Source organism: Siphateles boraxobius, unplaced genomic scaffold (genome assembly GCF_051911475.1).
Source record: "Siphateles boraxobius isolate OS27281-9 unplaced genomic scaffold, OSU_SipBor_1 12, whole genome shotgun sequence".
Lineage (NCBI taxonomy): Eukaryota > Metazoa > Chordata > Actinopteri > Cypriniformes > Leuciscidae > Siphateles > Siphateles boraxobius.
In genome coordinates this window covers 34,864,453-34,884,054 of record NW_027508722.1, presented here as the reverse complement: position 1 = coordinate 34,884,054, position 19,602 = coordinate 34,864,453, and the positions used below count along the sequence as shown (strand labels likewise).

Below are 19,602 nucleotides of genomic sequence, written 5' to 3'. Positions count from 1 at the left end.
TTTTTGTTTATTTTGCGGGTCATAAAATGTGAAATCTGGATCGTAAAGCAAAACCAGCTGAGAACCACTGACGGTGGATGTGACGCGCTCCTGTTCAGATCTGATCAAAACTGCTTTACAATTCAAAACCTTTCAGTCTTACAGCAATAATGATCAAGATACCACACATACATTGAGATTATAAATATACACGTCTGAAACATCTGACATTCTTTGTGTTTTGTCCAGATCTAGCTCGAAACACACAGCGAATCCTGTTGTTTACAGTCGGTCATTGGAGATTTCATGCGTTTGCAGTCACTGAGTCCATGTGCACATTGAACACACTCACGCTAGCATGCAAACACGTGCTGACAGATGCCAGATGATCGTGTCTGGGTTGCACTTACACGGATAAACAATGTTAAAAAAAATGGTACCTTCAAACTGAAGTCAGACTGTAAAGCAAAAGTGCATGTTTGTTTTTTGCAGTCTCCGTCGCAGGAACGAAGGCATTTCAGCAACGCCTGGCCTTGTTTGTTTTTCTGACAGCAGGTTTTATTGCATACTTGACCAGCGCTTGGACACTAAAAGTCCCAGAAGCCGATGTTTGAACACAAGTTTCCTCCAGTTGCACAAACTCAAGGTGAAGTTTTCCAGTATTCCCAGAATCCAGCCTCTCTTAAGGCCTGTCACACCATCACAAATGATTTTCACATGCAATAAGTCTGTTCAGACCAATGCATAAAAACAGATTCACTCAATGACAGTAGGTGGCACTTTTAGAAAAAAAGAAATACTTTTTTACTTTGCAGTTCAATTGAAAATATAATCAAATTTCATAATTTTGACATCTCAGAATTTTGAATTTTTTCGGAATTTGTTTCGGAAAATGTTTCTCGGAATTCTAAGTTTACATCTCACAATTTTGACATAAAAATGTACGCTCTATGTTTATTGCAACTAATCTTTGCAGAAAATATTCATCTCCCTGTGAACAGGTTTTAACTCGCCATTTTTAGATTTGAGGATCATGCGTACACAGACAGCAACATATCGTCGGCCCAGATCTGGTACGTGTGGAATCCACTTGTACCGGATGTGGGCCAGATGTGGGCCGACACTATGTTGCTGTCTGGGTATGATCTCAAATCTTGAATTAATTCGATATGCTGAGCTAAAAACACATGCAATGGAAAAGAAATATGCAAACCTCTCTATTGTTCGTGGATGAAAGGCAAAAAGACTTTAAAGAATTGGAGTGCAACTTTTGACATTGTTAAATCCTTTGATTCTTCTTTTTGATGTAAAATTTATTTTGTCTTTATGTATATTTTCTATTTATCGACTGATTAGGTTTTACATTTTTTACCTTTTCCACTGCAATGCCTTGCAATTCCTTAGCACAGTATATATTACTTATACGAGTCTACCTGGTGGGGTGTGTATATTTTTTCTAATATTGAACTGACTACTCAATAAAAACAATTGTTCACAAAAAAAAACAAAAAAACATTGCATTGGTCTGAACATTCGCATTAACAGCCACACTGAATTTCCCGTTGCAGTGAACAGCGCTTTAACTCGTGACTCCAGCAAGCGATGATGTTAGGGACTCAAATCCATGTCCAGTTGCTAGCATGCATGATCCGCATTAGCATTAGCAGTACAGTGACATCCGGCTGCGTCTCATGGCTTCACTGATCAGATACGCGGGACTGACCTCGGGCTCTTCCGTCATCACCTCGATGTTCTGCCACTCTCCACACTGATTCGACTTCTTGATGGTGTCTACGACGCACAGCGCGTACAAACAGTCCTCGAAGGTCGCGGCCATCGTGAGCGGTCGACCGTCCCAAGTGCGCCGGTCGTCCTGCTCCTCAAACGCCTGGCGTACGGCCTGAACCATGCAGATGGTGCCGGTGAGATACGGAGACGGGATGTCCCGGAAAGCCTTATCGGGCAGGGATGCATTCTCTATCTGCGTTTTGTCCTTAAGAAGAAGCTCCTGTCCACATTCGCCATCGTTCTTCTGTCCATACAGATCCGTCCCGCAAACCCTCAACCTCCCAGCCGTTCCCACGACCACAACCTCCTGCCGAAACTCTCCGGGAACGTTGAAGTTGAGCGTAACCGTGCAGCAAGCGCCTCCTTCCAGGACCATCTGGAAGGTGCAGAAGTCGTCGCTGGTGATCTGACGGATTCCTCGGATGTGGTCGGTCTGCTTGACGAAGGTTTTGAGGAAGCCGTGCACCTTCGCCGCGCGCTGGCCGGTCAGAAACGTGAGCAAGTCGATGATGTAACTGCCCACCGAATGCAGTCCTCCCCCCCCCATCAAGTCATCACAGCTCCAGTTGTACTTCTTCCCGAGAAGGCTTCCGGAGTGAACCTGCGCCTCGCACACCAGGAGCTCTCCCGCGTATCCCTCCTCCAGGAGCTCCTTCATGCGCACGAATGCCGGGAGGAACCGCAGCACGTTTCCCATGATGCTCAGCAGCTTCGGGTAATACTGGGCCGCTGACATCATGCGGAAGGCGTCCAGCGGAGTCGCTGTCCGATCACAGATTACATTTTTACCGATACCTGGAAGAAGAAACGAGAGAGAGAGAACGTTAGACGTGTGGATGATATTCAAAACAAACTCTAAAATACATCAAATAAACATAGAGACAGAAAAAGATAATAGGGATTTGCTGATGTCATCAGTAAAAAAATATTGGAGATAAAATATTATTGGAGTATGTTTTTATTTGTGAAATTTACTGAGTAAATATGATATTAAAACAAAATCAGCTAATACATCAAATTGCCACAGAGATTAGAGACATAAGATTAGTTTATTTATATTGCACATTTCATTCACTATGGTAATTCAAAGTGCTTTACACAGAAAGGAATTCAAATAATCACAAAATAAAAGCAAGGAAAATTAAAACCGCGATAAAAGGAATTAAAAGAGTATAAAGATGATACATAGATAAACTTCTCATCTGGCAAATGAGAAGATTTTCATAAAAAGACATAAGGGAATTTCTGATCTCATCTGTAAAATAATATCGGAGATAAAAGATTATTGTTTTATTTGTGAACTTTGAAACAATTTTCACTCAGAAATCGCTTGTAAAGTCAATTATGGTTAGACTTTATTTGGTAACACTTTATTTTACAGTGTCCTTGTTACATATGTTACATGTACTTACCGTAGTAATAATTGTGCATAATTACATGCAACTAACCCTCAACCAAACCTTAACCCTATAGTATGTATGTAGTTGCTTAATTTTACTTACTTAAATATATAATTACACAGTAACAATGACACCTTAAAATAAAGAGTAACAGGTATGTGTGTTACAGTGTAATTATGCAATTAAGTTCTAAGTAATAGTAATTAACTTCATGCACTTACTATATAATTAGTGTTAAGGTTTGGTTTAGGGTTAGTTGCATGTGAATATGAACAATTCACTGTTATTACTATAGTAACTACATGTAAAATGTGTAACAGGGACACTGTGAAATAAAGTGTTCCTAAATGTTATTCAGTATAAATAAAGATAGATTATTTTTTATGTGTGTGGAACAATCACGTTATTAAACAGCTCTAATTACAGGTTTCTTTAATGTCAGTTCCTCTGAACACCAGCAGAGGGAAAACTCTCCTAAATATTCATTTCAATATGATGCCAGACTTCTTTTGAAAACAATGAAATATGTCTTACAGAGAGGTTTGTGTATTTGAATCGCACTGTTAGTCGATTATATCAATAAAATAAACACCACTTTTATTAACTGCAGTTAAAGGGGCGGCGTGAGGTCCAAAAAGGTAGTTTGTTGAAAATTTTTTTATAAAAATGAATACAAAAACAAAGTCTCCTCTGGTCACCAAGGCTGCATTTTTTTAAATGAAAAATAGCAGTAATATTGTGTTTTTTCTCTTTTAATTTATCTATTTATAATATCTATTTTCTATGTGAATATATAGTAAAGTGTAATTTATTCCTGCTGAATTTTCAGAATCATAACTCCAGTCTTCAGTGTCACATGATCCTTCAGAAATCATTCTAATAAAGGATTTTTTGATGAATATAAAGTTCAAAAGAACAGCATTTATTTGAAATATAATCTTTTGTAACATTATAAATGCCACTTTTGATAAATTTTAATGCTTACTGACCCCAAACTTTTGAACAGAAGTGTGCAACAAAAAAGGCTATTCAGAAGTAATTCAAAAGCAAATGTGTTTTAGAATGTTAGATTAAAACACATTCTTGTTTTAGGTTTTCATTCATGCATCCTAGTCCATCAGAATCAAGTTTACAGACGGACTATGATATAAGATTAACTCATAAAAATGCATATTCCTAAAGTTGAGATACATGAGCATCCAGTGTCCCGCTCAGAGACGTTCCTCATCCAGTGAAACAGAAGAGAGCCGAACTGAGCAATACGCTAGCAGGCTAATCTCACATTACTGAGACCGAGACATTAATCCAGCTGACCCATATATAGATATACAGTGTGTGAGAAGAGAAAACACATATATGATGGTTCAGAGTCTTTTTACTCTCTCAAACACACTCCTGGTCTTATTGTGAATGACTCTGTATGTTATTCCACAGAATAAAAGTGTCTTCATGACCTTCCGTAAAATAGCTTGCTCTGCTTCGAAACGACTTTCCTTTTCAGATGATGTCATCAATCCTTATTTTTTAACCCCTCCAACCTGACTGAGTTCGTGTGTGTGTGTGTGTGTGTGTGTGTGTGTGTGTGTGTGTGAGAGAGAGAGAGTGAGTGAGTGAGAGAGAGAGAGAGAGAGAAGTGAGAGAGAGAGAGAGAGAGAGAGAGAGAGAGAGAGAGAGAGAGAGAGAGAGAGAGAGAGAGAGCTAGTGCAAGGACACTAAGGCTTTGCAATTCCTTCCTCTCTAGGGATCAAACCAGCATTAATCCACATAGTACCTGCACACACACACACACACACACACACTCCATCTTGGGTCATTATCCTCTCAGTCCACAATTATGCATCTTCAAGCTTAGAAACCCAGCAACCAACCAGAGTACCCTAGCAACCACATAGCATCGCCCTGGCAACCACTCAAAACACCCAAACATCTAGTTCCCATTGACAAGTCAAATTAAGACAAATTCAGTTATTATGGCGCTGTTCACAATACACATCGTTTCAAAGCAGCATTTATAGAAAATCATGATGTTGATGTCTGTAATATTTCCATGTCTTATCGTTGCATTTATCTGTGTGATAATATAACAGTTCTGCAACTCGCTGACACAAACCATCTGAAACTCACACGAGACAGAAGAAAAGATGCCAAAACAAAAACATACACAGTTTTATAATATCTTAATCTAAAAATGTGTTGAAAAGCTTCAAAAATCTAAAACTGATCACGGTCTCGTTTATGGATTGTGAAGGAGGAATATTTCTGTGAGATTGTGTTTGATTCTCCAGTCATGAATTATAGAGAGACTGACACACACACACACACACACACACACACACACACACACACACACACACACACACACACACACACACACACACACACACACACACACACACACACACACACACACACACACACACACACTGCCCCATCCTTAAACCTACCCATCACACACACACACACACACACACACACACACACACACACACACACACACACACACACACACACACACACACACACACACACACACACTGCCCCATCCTTAAACCTACCCATCACACACACACACACACACACACACACACACACACACACACACACACACACACACACACACACACACTCGTCTGCTTCTCCATCAGAACATGCAAACACTTCTACAGCGCTGTTTCACTTTATTACTGTAGTGTGTGAAAGGTTTTTAATAGAATAATAGCTGAATTTTTGTGTAAAAATGCTTGTAGGCCTACCCGTGTGTGTGTGTGTGTGTGTGTGTGTGTGTGTGTGTGTGTGTCATTTAATGGACCTTTGATGCCAATTTAATTGGACATAAATGAAAACAAATGAAGGATAAATGTGAAAAACATTCTATTCTTAATTAATAAAATGTCTTGTTTTGAAGTTAAAATATCTAACAATCCTTAAAATAAGATAGTACAATTAACTGAGAATCAACGCTTGTTTTCCATTTGAATTAAGATAATTTAGCTTGTTTTAAGCAAAAACTCACTTAATTTGGATTATTTATTTTTTAATAAGAAAACAAGATAAAATGTATTATGTCATTTTATTATCTAGTAAATGCTTCTTGATTCTCAATTTGTATATATTTGGACTAGGGGTGTAACGATACATGTATTCGTATTAAACCGTTCGGTGCGAGGCTTTCGGTTCGGTGCGCATTACAAAACGAACGATTCGTTGGAACATTTTTCCTGCCGGCCAAAATCCGCGCTGGCGTAACCACCGTAACGTTGCGCAACATCAAATGTCAAACGTAACGAAAGCGGGACGAAACTGCGCTAATCATTATTTTGTGCTTCACGGACCGTTTATCAGTTTGGACCATCAATGTCAGTGCAGCGCGAGCCGATCTTGATCAAGCGACACTGTCACTACACAGCGCTACGAGATCCAGTAAACAAAGCATTTGAATTCGCCATTTAAAGGTCCAATATTGTCAAAACTGAAATTTCCTGGCTTTATGATATCAGAGGTCTAGGCTCTATGAAACTACCATATAAGTTTCAAATCAGTCGATCGACAGTCAAATGCACACAGCCTGCATAAAGTAGCGGTGCCTTTTCACGAGCCGTTGTGACTTCTGTATATTTGTGATGTCAGAACTACTCAGGCACCAATGGTGGGTCACTCAGAAAACAACAGGCCAATCAGAAGAGAGGCTCATGAATATTAAGTAGACAGGCCAAAATCGAGCTGTTCTTGGCAGAGCTTCTGAGAAAAGAGCTGTAAAATATATTGACATGGTTTTTGGTACTTATACCGCAAATATATATTCTTAAGGACATCAAAACCTAAAATAAAACTTCAGAAAGTTGTAGAATATGGGACCTTTAAGTAATGACATCGCTGCGAGATCTAGTGAGAAGCATTACAATTTCTCCGTTATTAACGGATCAAACAGCGCTGACGTGGAAACCAGTACATCATACAATATTATCATATTTAAATGTTATTTTTAATGTGACCAAAACATTATTTGTTCATCCTTCAAAGATTACCCCCATTCATAAAACTAAAAGATTCAAGATGTAGGAAAACTTTCTTTTTGCTGTATCATATTGAACCGAACCGTGAATTTTGTGAACCGTTACACGTCTAACTTGGACTGGAAACAAGACAAAAATACTAAGTAGGAAAAGCATTCCTACTCAAGCACAACTCTTGTTTTAAGGATTTAACTGGAAAACAAGTCATAAAAAGACTAATTAAAAACATACTTAGATGTTATTTATTTGCATTGCAGTCAATAAAAAACCTCGACAAATATCGGAAATTCAGACGTGACTCTAAAACAGTTTAATGTATTTGTCACATTGAATATGGCATCAACCTTGACCAAGATCCATAGTTGACTGAATACTGAATACAATCTCTAATAATTATTAACACTATAGATAATATTAGCATTAGATCATATTTGGTTAGTTTGAATATCTGGCTGCATTATTTTCAATATCCTAGTTAGTGGTTGTGCTTTATTAGTGTACAGACTAATCATTTCTGAATAACTACCAAAATAAATGGAAAGGCAACAGATTTTCCCCAGATCTCGGCTATATGTTTATATGAGTTTGAAACTTTTGAAGCTTTGCTGAGGTTCAGCCTCACAGTCGAGTTCAGAAACACTGAGATTAATCTGTGCGTTAGAGAGATTACAGAACAACTGATGCTGAAACTCAGAAGAGGAACAGAGAGAGGATCTGATGTCTGACAGTTAACAGCTGAGAAGATTTAGCATTTATTTTCATCTGTACACACACAAACATTAGTTCAACACGAAGTCACATGACCCTGTTTACTGTCTTAAATGCTGTGAATAATTCATCAGCGCTCATCGTTTCAAGAAAAACAAATCTCTGTTTTCAGAATTTTTTCATCAAAGCGCAATAACTCACTTTCTTTTTGGCTACCATCATTTCTATTCTCTTTCGCTGCAAAATATGACAAAATATGAAGGTACAATTGGTTATGAATGTCTTCGTCAAAGGATTCATATTTTCCAGGTTTACTGTTTCAGATTTTTTCTGCACACCGTATTTATTCAGGTTTCAACAATAAAGAGCTTTTCTGCTGTCCCAGTTTACCTGCCATATCAACTGTTTTACTAGCCCAAACACACACACACACACACACACCTGACCCATTACCTCAGGGTTAAAAAAAAACATCCAAACCCAGAGAATGAAGCGAGTCTAACAGGTCCTGTGATGTGTGCTGGAAATAGATTCCTCCAACAGACTGATCTCACATTTCCACTCCGTCTGAAGTGATGAATGGAGAGATAATACGTGTGTGTGTGTGTGTGTGTGTGTGTGTGTGTGTGTGTGTGTGTGTGTGTGTGTGTGTGTGTGTGTGTGTGTGTGTGTGTGTGTGTGTGTGATAGGATTCAGCTGCATCTTTACGGCAGAGATCTGACTGACCTCACAATCACATTAATCACAGAGCGGCTCCACACTCCATCACACAATATTCAAACACAGTCTCGGTCCATGAGCGCGCGCGCACACACACACACACACACACACACACACACACACACACACACACACACACACACACACACACACACACACACACACACACACACACACACACCTCGTCATTCCAGCCAGTTATCACTAAATCTTACATCCACTGATAATTCATGTTTTTTATTACTTTCAAATGTAACTAAAGTAAGCCTATTAAAGATGTATTTGTAAATTTAAAACAAAAATATACATTTTTGTAATTCCAACGGAAGTTTAAATCTGAACACTATCAAAACACCCTATGAACACTCACAATGTTGTATATTATATCAACATCAAACATCAACACAAATATTATATCAACATCAAAATCACCATGAATATATCATGAATATTATATACCCAAGGCAAAAAAAAATATATATATATATATTTTTTTTATAGAACGATAGATAGATAGATTGATATAACGATAAAACGATAGATATAGAAGGATAAAACGTTAGAAAGAACGATACAATGATACATGTAATACATGTATGTGAGACTGAGAACACACACACACACACACACACACACACACACTGACTGTAAGAGCATCAAATCACGACAGCCGGAGAGAGAGACTCTGACGGAGAGATAGAGGCCATTTCAGAGATCGAATTACAAATCCTGTGAGAGACTAGGCCAGCACACACACACACACACACACACACACACACACACACACACACACATGCACACACACACACAGAGAAACATTGTATATAGCAAAGAGAGAATCTTGAGTATTAACAAACAGATGCAAGAATATGTGTTTGTGTTCTGCTGTGTTTTTATAGTCAACATGATCCTGATCAATACAAATCCAGGCATATCCTAATCCTACATCTCAGATATCCTCCCTCAGCAAACATCGCTTCATATGAACGGTAACGGTATATTACACACACTGTCACAGTGTGTGTCATGTCTGAATAATGTCTGTTTAGAAAACAACATTCACACAAAAATTGTCACAAATAATTACAAAGAAACGGCAAGTAACACAGTGCAATAAATGTGAATTTTTGAAGTAGAAAATCTGAAATAGTATTTTCTTGTAAAAAGAACTCCAATAATCTCTATTTACAACTATTTAGACACATGTGTTTTTACCGAGTAGCTCAGGAAGTGACAACCGGGAAACAAAACGGGTTATTCTTGCTTTACAATCCAAATAGAGCTAAAACAAATAACATTCAAGTCAACATCTGAAGTTTATCTTATCAAACTTTGCTCAGTTAAAAAGTGCATGTATTTAATTTCGTTTGAATTTTCTGTTGATTTAAATTTTACTTCTCAAATTGCAACCTCAATTAAGTTCTGAATGGCAGACGGACAGCTTTATTCTGCAGAAACACATTCCCATTTCCATAAATGCACTTGACAGATGCTTTTATCCAAAGAGTTTGCTTTGCATGTAAGGAATATCCTTCATCAGATCCAGATTCTATTATTGTGAACATGCTCTCCATACTTCCATCCGAGCTTTATATTCACCCACGAATCAAGCTTAAAAAGCTCGTAAACACCAGTAATATTTAATAAATGTAATAGTCCAGGACTAAAGTCTGTGTTGTAGAAGTGTTTCTCACTGTGTGCCATTGAGTCTCCATAAATACTGAGCAGAAAACAAGACGGTGAAGACATTCCAGCCGTTAGGGAGAATAGATGTGCACAAACACACGCTGATAAACAACCGTTTCTGCTGACTTCATCACCATTAGCATGTGAAAGCACTGTGATGGATGAGTGTGTGTGTGTGTGTGTGTGTTCTGTGGATTCAGAGTCTTATAAGAAACCAGCCGTACAGACGCTCACCAGAACAACACTCCTTTACGAAACCGTTTCTTGGGACAGTCATGATGTGTAATGTTCATGTTAAGAGGAGAGGGACGTGTGTTTGTCCCCAGTTTGCAAAGATGACGACAGGTTTTTTGTTGCCGGGACAGAATAGCTGTTAACACAAAATTATCTGGTCAATGGTTTGGAATAATTAGGATTTTAAAATGTTTTTTAAAGTCTCTTCTGCTCACCAATGCTGCATTTACTTGATAAATAATACAGTAAAAACAGTCAAATTGTGACATTTTATTACAATTTAGAATAGCTGTTTTCTATGGAAGCTTGTTTCCGCCACAGAATAACAAATAAAAAAGGTAATTGCACATTTTTATTCTCACAATTCCGAAATTTTTTTCTCAGAATTGCGCAAATATGACTTAATAACACGCAATTGGGAGATATAATGTTGAAATTGTCAGAATAAAAATGTGAAATTACCTTTTTTATTTTTTTAATGTCTTTTTTTCCTTAGAATTGGACTTTATAACTTGAATTGCGAGATAAAAAGCCGCATTTTTTTTTTTTTTTTTACATGATCTTTTAAAATGTTTTATTCTGTCTCAGAAACAAGCTCCCAAAGTTTTCTATTCGATTATCTTTTAAAATATAATTTATTCCTGTGATCAAAGCTGAATTTTCAGCATCATTCCTCCTGTCACATGATCCTTCAGAAATCATTCTAATGATGATTCGCTGATTTTAAAATCCTAAATCCAAACTTGTACAGTATATCTATGCATCTATATGTAGTCTCATGAGTATGAAAGTGTCTTTTCCAAGTGAACACTCCAGTCAGCCGCACACAATTGCAAACTATGAACAAATCGAGCGTTCCTGTGTGTCTCTACGGGACAGTACACACAGCCTTCATCGCATTAAACACACGCAAAGTGCAGGAAAACGACATGCTTACTGCAACACAACATCAGCCTCGTGCAGACTGCATTCATAACTCACTGACACACTAATGCATTATTATAAACATCCTTGTATTTCTTTTTCATGCAAATGCACAGCACAATTATCCGTCCGTCTCTAATGAATCAGTCAAAACAGTTACAGGACGTCCAGCAGAATGAAGCTGTCAGGCACGTGTTGAGTGTGTGTGTGTGTGTGTGTGTGTGTGTGTGTGTGGATCTGTGTGTCCCAGCGGACGGTTATTTGACTCGCTCATCTCTTGTCATGATGTAATGCCTCACTCTATTGTGTCTCGGTCAATTCCTCGCCATTGTGATTTTCTGAGCCAAACGCCTCATGTTAATAAAGCGGGAAGGCAGAGAGTCTTTCAGGACCGTGACCTCTGACCTTTCTGTTCAATCCCACTGAAAGATCTACATCATGATCTGACAGATTTCTACAGATTTTCTACCTATATATATATATAATGTGTATATTTATATTTTTTATTTACTATGAAGTTCTATCATAAATGATATATATATATGTATAATGTATATGTATAATTATAAATGTATATATGTATTTTTTATACATTTTAAATATATATATATATATATATATATATATATATATACATATATATATGTATGTATATATATATATATATATATATATATATATATATATATATATATATATATATATATGGGAATAATTTATAAATATATATATATATATATATTAATAAATAAATAAAATACACGTATAGATATATAATTCATAATAATTAGAGATGAATGAATCCAAATAAATAAATAAATAAAAAGTATTGCAAATAAATATAAAAGTAATAAATACATAAATTGTAATATAATTCATATTAATAAATAAAATGTAATACAATAAAATGTATTGCATATACAAATAAACAATTTATGTAAAAATAAATATATTGTTATATAAATATATATATATTATTTGGTTGAAATGAGAGCAGGAATGTAAATATGGTCAATAGTAATGTGATGTTGAATGGTAAAGACGGTCCGGTCGGATCATGACTCTCTGATATAATCTCACTGTTCCTGATATGATGATGACAGCAGACTGAAGGACTGGAAGAGTTATGAATATCTGGATTATCAGAAACGTCACCACATGCACATTCATGGAAAACAATCATTACAATATTTATTTTACTCATCAAAACTAAAACTAATAAAGCGACAACAATAATTACAGCTCCAGCGTTCCAGTGTCCAACATCTGTAATAGTTTTTAAGCAAAAAGTTAAGAGTCTGTGCTATCTGGTTTATATATTCACTGCTGACATGCTAATGCTGACAGGCTTTATTGCTAACGTAACCATGACAAACATTTGTAGAGACTTCAGACTTTCAGAAGGTTTTTATCAGTTGCACAGCGAAAAATCCCACAGACTTATCGACAGTACTATGGAAACATCATTTTCACTAAACAGCCTGAACACACAGTACACCCTAGCAACCACCTAGCATTGCCATGGCAACCACCCACAACACTTGCAAATTTAAAGAGACATGCAACTCTAAATCCAAAAACATCCAGTCAGTCTAACGAACAGTTCTTTCTGTGTCTCATTTAATACATTATTCTGTGTGTGTGTGTGTGTGTGTGCGTGTGTGTGTGTGTGTGTGTGTGTGTGTGTGTGTGTGTGTGTGTGTGTGTGAGAAATGCTTGTTTACAATCATAATAAACGGATGCTCTTTATTTTCCATGTATTTTTTTTCTATATGAACAGGGACATTCCTACTGGTTTTGTGAACCAGAATAACCAGGACAGGATTTGACTCACAAGAATGATTAATTGATTCACTAAATGATTCACTCTTATGAACATGCACAGGAGAGATTGGGTTGATCTTAAGCTTTTTAGAGAATAACAAGCTAAATTTGACTCCGCTCCTCACAATCTATCATATGACTTTGGAGGAATTGGAATATGCATGAGTCTTATGGACTTTATCTTGAAAGCTTCAATCCCTGTGAACTGCATGAAAACAGCCTTCAAAATACTGAAGGAAGTGATTAAACAATAATGCTATTTTCAATTAAATTTTTAGGAGAACTGTCCCTTTAAACATTCCCAGAATGCTTTGAATGTCTCTCTCATTGCTGAAGTGTTTCTAGTTTAGCTGGTTCTTCAAAGACGCGCTGTGTTACAGAGTTTATCTGTCAGAAGAGTATTTGACTATCACGGCGGTTTCCTCGCATGCAAAGCCAGATGTTTGCATAGACCGGCTGAAGTGACACTTTATCAGAGCATGCGGAGGTCAAAGGTCACAGAAGGCCTGAGTGTGTTGTCATTTGATTGACAGGTCAATTTCTGTTCAGTTCTCTTTGTTTTCTTTCTCTCTCCAGCATCACACTTCTGCTGACACACACTGAATCCGTCAGGAGGAGTCAAACCTTCATCACTGAGACTCTCAGGAGTGACTGAGCGCTTTTGCTTAAATCAACCGTACTATATTTGGTGCAAAACCAGACAGTATATTTTAGACATGTCTGGAAAGTTTTGACAAATGTGACATTTCATTCAGACTTTATTTAGAACTGCACACGACTCATACTAGTTTTGCTGTGTGCAGTATGTATATTGTGTACTGGCAAACATACACACTTTTACACTAAATTGCAATTCAACATGAATCAGTATTTAATTTTGAGATTATGCTAAATAAAACGTGGAATATGTAAATCAGAATCAGAATCAGAATTAATGTTATTGCCAAGTAGTGTTTTACACATTTGCTTTGGTCATAAGGTGCTACAATTAGACAAACATACAGTTGACATAAATAAATGTGGAAATATATAAATATGGAATGAGTAAATGTAGAAATATATAAATATGGAATGGGTAAATGTAGAAATATATAAATAAATATGGACTGGGTAAATGTAGAAATATATAAATATGGAATGGGTAAATGTAGAAATATATAAATATGGAATGGGTAAATGTAGAAATATATAAATATGGAATGGGTAAATGTAGAAATATATAAATATGGAATGGGTAAATGTAGAAATATATAAATATGGAATGAGTAAATGTAGAAATATATAAATATGGACTGGGTAAATGTAGAAATATATAAATATGGACTGGGTAAATGTAGAAATATATAAATATGGAATGGGTAAATGTAGAAATATATAAATATGGACTGGGTAAATGTAGAAATATATAAATATGGACTGGGTAAATGTAGAAATATATAAATATGGACTGGGTAAATGTAGAAATATATAAATATGGAATGGGTAAATGTAGAAATATATAAATAAATATGGACTGGGTAAATGTAGAAATATATAAATATGGAATGGGTAAATGTAGAAATATATAAATATGGAATGGGTAAATGTAGAAATATATGAATATGGAATGGGTAAATGTAGAAATATATAAATATGGAATGAGTAAATGTAGAAATATATAAATATGGAATGGGTAAATGTAGAAATGTATAAATATGGAATGGGTAAATGTAGAAATTTATAAATATGGAATGGGTAAATGTAGAAATATATAAATAAATATGGACTGGGTAAATGTAGAAATATATAAATATGGAATGGGTAAATGTAGAAATATATAAATATGGAATGGGTAAATGTAGAAATATATAAATATGGAATGGGTAAATGTAGAAATATATAAATATGGAATGGGTAAATGTAGAAATATATAAACATGGACTGAGTAAATGTAGAAATATATAAATATGGACTGAGTAAATGTAGAAATATATAAATATGGAATGGGTAAATGTAGAAATATATAAATATTGACTGGGTAAATGTAGAAATATATAAATATGGAATGGGTAAATGTAGAAATATATAAATAGTGAATGGGTAAATGTAGAAAAATATATAAATATGGAATGGGTAAATGTGGAAATATATAAATATGGAATGGGTAAATGTAGAAATATATAAACATGGACTGAGTAAATGTAGAAATATATAAATATGGACTGAGTAAATGTAGAAATATATAAATATGGAATGGGTAAATGTAGAAATATATAAATATTGACTGGGTAAATGTAGAAATATATAAATATGGAATGAGTAAATGTAGAAATATATAAATAGTGAATGGGTAAATGTAGAAATATATAAATATGGAATGGGTAAATGTGGAAATATATAAATATGGAATGGGTAAATGTAGAAATATATAAACATGGACTGAGTAAATGTAGAAATATATAAATATGGACTGAGTAAATGTAGAAATATATAAATATGGACTGGGTAAATGTAGAAATATATAAATATGGAATGGGTAAATGTAGAAATATATAAATATGGAATGGGTAAATGTAGAAATATATAAATATTGACTGGGTAAATGTAGAAATATATAAATATGGAATGGGTAAATGTAGAAATATATAAATATGGAATGGGTAAATGTAGAAATATATAAATATGGAATGGGTAAATGTAGAAATATATAAATAAATATGCACTGGGTAAATGTAGAAATATATAAATATGGAATGGGTAAATGTAGAAATATATAAATAAATATGGACTGGGTAAATGTAGAAATATATAAATATGGAATGGGTAAATGTAGAAATATATAAATATGGAATGGGTAAATGTAGAAATATATAAATATGGAATGGGTAAATGTAGAAATATATAAATATGGAATGGGTAAATGTAGAAATATATAAATATGGACTGGGTAAATGTAGAAATATATAAATATGGACTGGGTAAATGTAGAAATATATAAATATGGAATGGGTAAATGTAGAAATATATAAATATGGAATGGGTAAATGTAGAAATATATAAATATGGAATGGGTAAATGTAGAAATATATAAATATGGACTGGGTAAATGTAGAAATATATAAATATGGAATGGGTAAATGTAGAAATATATAAATATGGAATGGGTAAATGTAGAAATATATAAATATGGACTGGGTAAATGTAGAAATATATAAATATGGACTGGGTAAATGTAGAAATATATAAATAAATATGGACTGGGTAAATGTAGAAATATATAAATATGGACTGGGTAAATGTAGAAATATATAAATATGGACTGGGTAAATGTAGAAATATATAAATATGGAATGGGTAAATGTAGAAATATATAAATATGGAATTGGTAAATGTAGAAATATATAAATATGGAATGGGTAAATGTAGAAATATATAAATATGGAATGGGTAAATGTAGAAATATATAAATATGGAATGGGTAAATGTAGAAATATATAAATATGGACTGGGTAAATGTAGAAATATATAAATATGGAATGGGTAAATGTAGAAATATATAAATATGGAATGGGTAAATGTAGAAATATATAAATATGGAATGGGTAAATGTAGAAATATATAAATAAATATGGACTGGGTAAATGTAGAAATATATAAATATGGACTGAGTAAATGTAGAAATATATAAATATGGAATGGGTAAATGTAGAAATATATAAATATGGAATTGGTAAATGTAGAAATATATAAATATGGAATGGGTAAATGTAGAAATATATAAATATGGAATGGGTAAATGTAGAAATATATAAATATGGAATGGGTAAATGTAGAAATATATAAATATTGACTGGGTAAATGTAGAAATATATAAATATGGAATGGGTAAATGTAGAAATATATAAATATGGAATGGGTAAATGTAGAAATATATAAATATGGAATGGGTAAATGTAGAAATATATAAATATGGAATGGGTAAATGTAGAAATATATAAATATGGACTGGGTAAATGTAGAAATATATAAATATGGAATGGGTAAATGTAGAAATATATAAATATGGAATGGGTAAATGTAGAAATATATAAATATGGACTGGGTAAATGTAGAAATATATAAATATGGACTGGGTAAATGTAGAAATATATAAATAAATATGGACTGGGTAAATGTAGAAATATATAAATATGGACTGGGTAAATGTAGAAATATATAAATATGGACTGGGTAAATGTAGAAATATATAAATATGGAATGGGTAAATGTAGAAATATATAAATATGGAATTGGTAAATGTAGAAATATATAAATATGGAATGGGTAAATGTAGAAATATATAAATATGGAATGGGTAAATGTAGAAATATATAAATATGGAATGGGTAAATGTAGAAATATATAAATATGGACTGGGTAAATGTAGAAATATATAAATAAATATGGACTGGGTAAATGTAGAAATATATAAATATGGACTGGGTAAATGTAGAAATATATAAATATGGACTGGGTAAATGTAGAAATATATAAATATGGAATGGGTAAATGTAGAAATATATAAATATGGAATTGGTAAATGTAGAAATATATAAATATGGAATGGGTAAATGTAGAAATATATAAATATGGAATGGGTAAATGTAGAAATATATAAATATGGAATGGGTAAATGTAGAAATATATAAATATGGACTGGGTAAATGTAGAAATATATAAATATGGAATGGGTAAATGTATAAATATATAAATATGGAATGGGTAAATGTAGAAATATATAAATATGGAATGGGTAAATGTAGAAATATATAAATAAATATGGAATGGGTAAATGTAGAAATATATAAATATGGAATGGGTAAATGTAGAAATATATAAATATGGAATGGGTAAATGTAGAAATATATAAATAAATATGGAATGGGTAAATGTAGAAATATATAAATATGGAATGGGTAAATGTAGAAATATATAAATATGGAATGGGTAAATGTGGAAATATATAAATATGGAATGGGTAAATGTAGAAATATATAAACATGGACTGAGTAAATGTAGAAATATATAAATATGGACTGAGTAAATGTAGAAATATATAAATATGGACTGGGTAAATGTAGAAATATATAAATATGGAATGGGTAAATGTAGAAATATATAAATATGGAATGGGTAAATGTAGAAATATATAAATATTGACTGGGTAAATGTAGAAATATATAAATATGGAATGGGTAAATGTAGAAATATATAAATATGGAATGGGTAAATGTAGAAATATATAAATATGGAATGGGTAAATGTAGAAATATATAAATAAATATGCACTGGGTAAATGTAGAAATATATAAATATGGAATGGGTAAATGTAGAAATATATAAATAAATATGGACTGGGTAAATGTAGAAATATATAAATATGGAATGGGTAAATGTAGAAATATATAAATATGGAATGGGTAAATGTAGAAATATATAAATATGGAATGGGTAAATGTAGAAATATATAAATATGGAATGGGTAAATGTAGAAATATATAAATATGGACTGGGTAAATGTAGAAATATATAAATATGGACTGGGTAAATGTAGAAATATATAAATATGGAATGGGTAAATGTAGAAATATATAAATATGGAATGGGTAAATGTAGAAATATATAAATATGGAATGGGTAAATGTAGAAATATATAAATATGGACTGGGTAAATGTAGAAATATATAAATATGGAATGGGTAAATGTAGAAATATATAAATATGGAATGGGTAAATGTAGAAATATATAAATATGGACTGGGTAAATGTAGAAATATATAAATATGGACTGGGTAAATGTAGAAATATATAAATAAATATGGACTGGGTAAATGTAGAAATATATAAATATGGACTGGGTAAATGTAGAAATATATAAATATGGACTGGGTAAATGTAGAAATATATAAATATGGAATGGGTAAATGTAGAAATATATAAATATGGAATTGGTAAATGTAGAAATATATAAATATGGAATGGGTAAATGTAGAAATATATAAATATGGAATGGGTAAATGTAGAAATATATAAATATGGAATGGGTAAATGTAGAAATATATAAATATGGACTGGGTAAATGTAGAAATATATAAATATGGAATGGGTAAATGTAGAAATATATAAATATGGAATGGGTAAATGTAGAAATATATAAATATGGAATGGGTAAATGTAGAAATATATAAATAAATATGGACTGGGTAAATGTAGAAATATATAAATATGGACTGAGTAAATGTAGAAATATATAAATATGGAATGGGTAAATGTAGAAATATATAAATATGGAATTGGTAAATGTAGAA

General features: G+C 33.3%; 1 protein-coding gene across 1 annotated transcript in view; it reads right to left on the bottom strand.

Moving 5' to 3' along the window:
- gfod1 (glucose-fructose oxidoreductase domain containing 1) overlaps positions 1-19,602 on the bottom strand; it is a 32,162-nt gene continuing 12,560 nt past the window's right edge. The window contains exon 2 of the mRNA XM_077219237.1: positions 1-2,562. Within this exon, the coding sequence (XP_077075352.1) occupies positions 1,640-2,562 (923 nt within the window). The 3' untranslated portion in view covers positions 1-1,639. The remainder of the gene's footprint in view (positions 2,563-19,602) is intronic.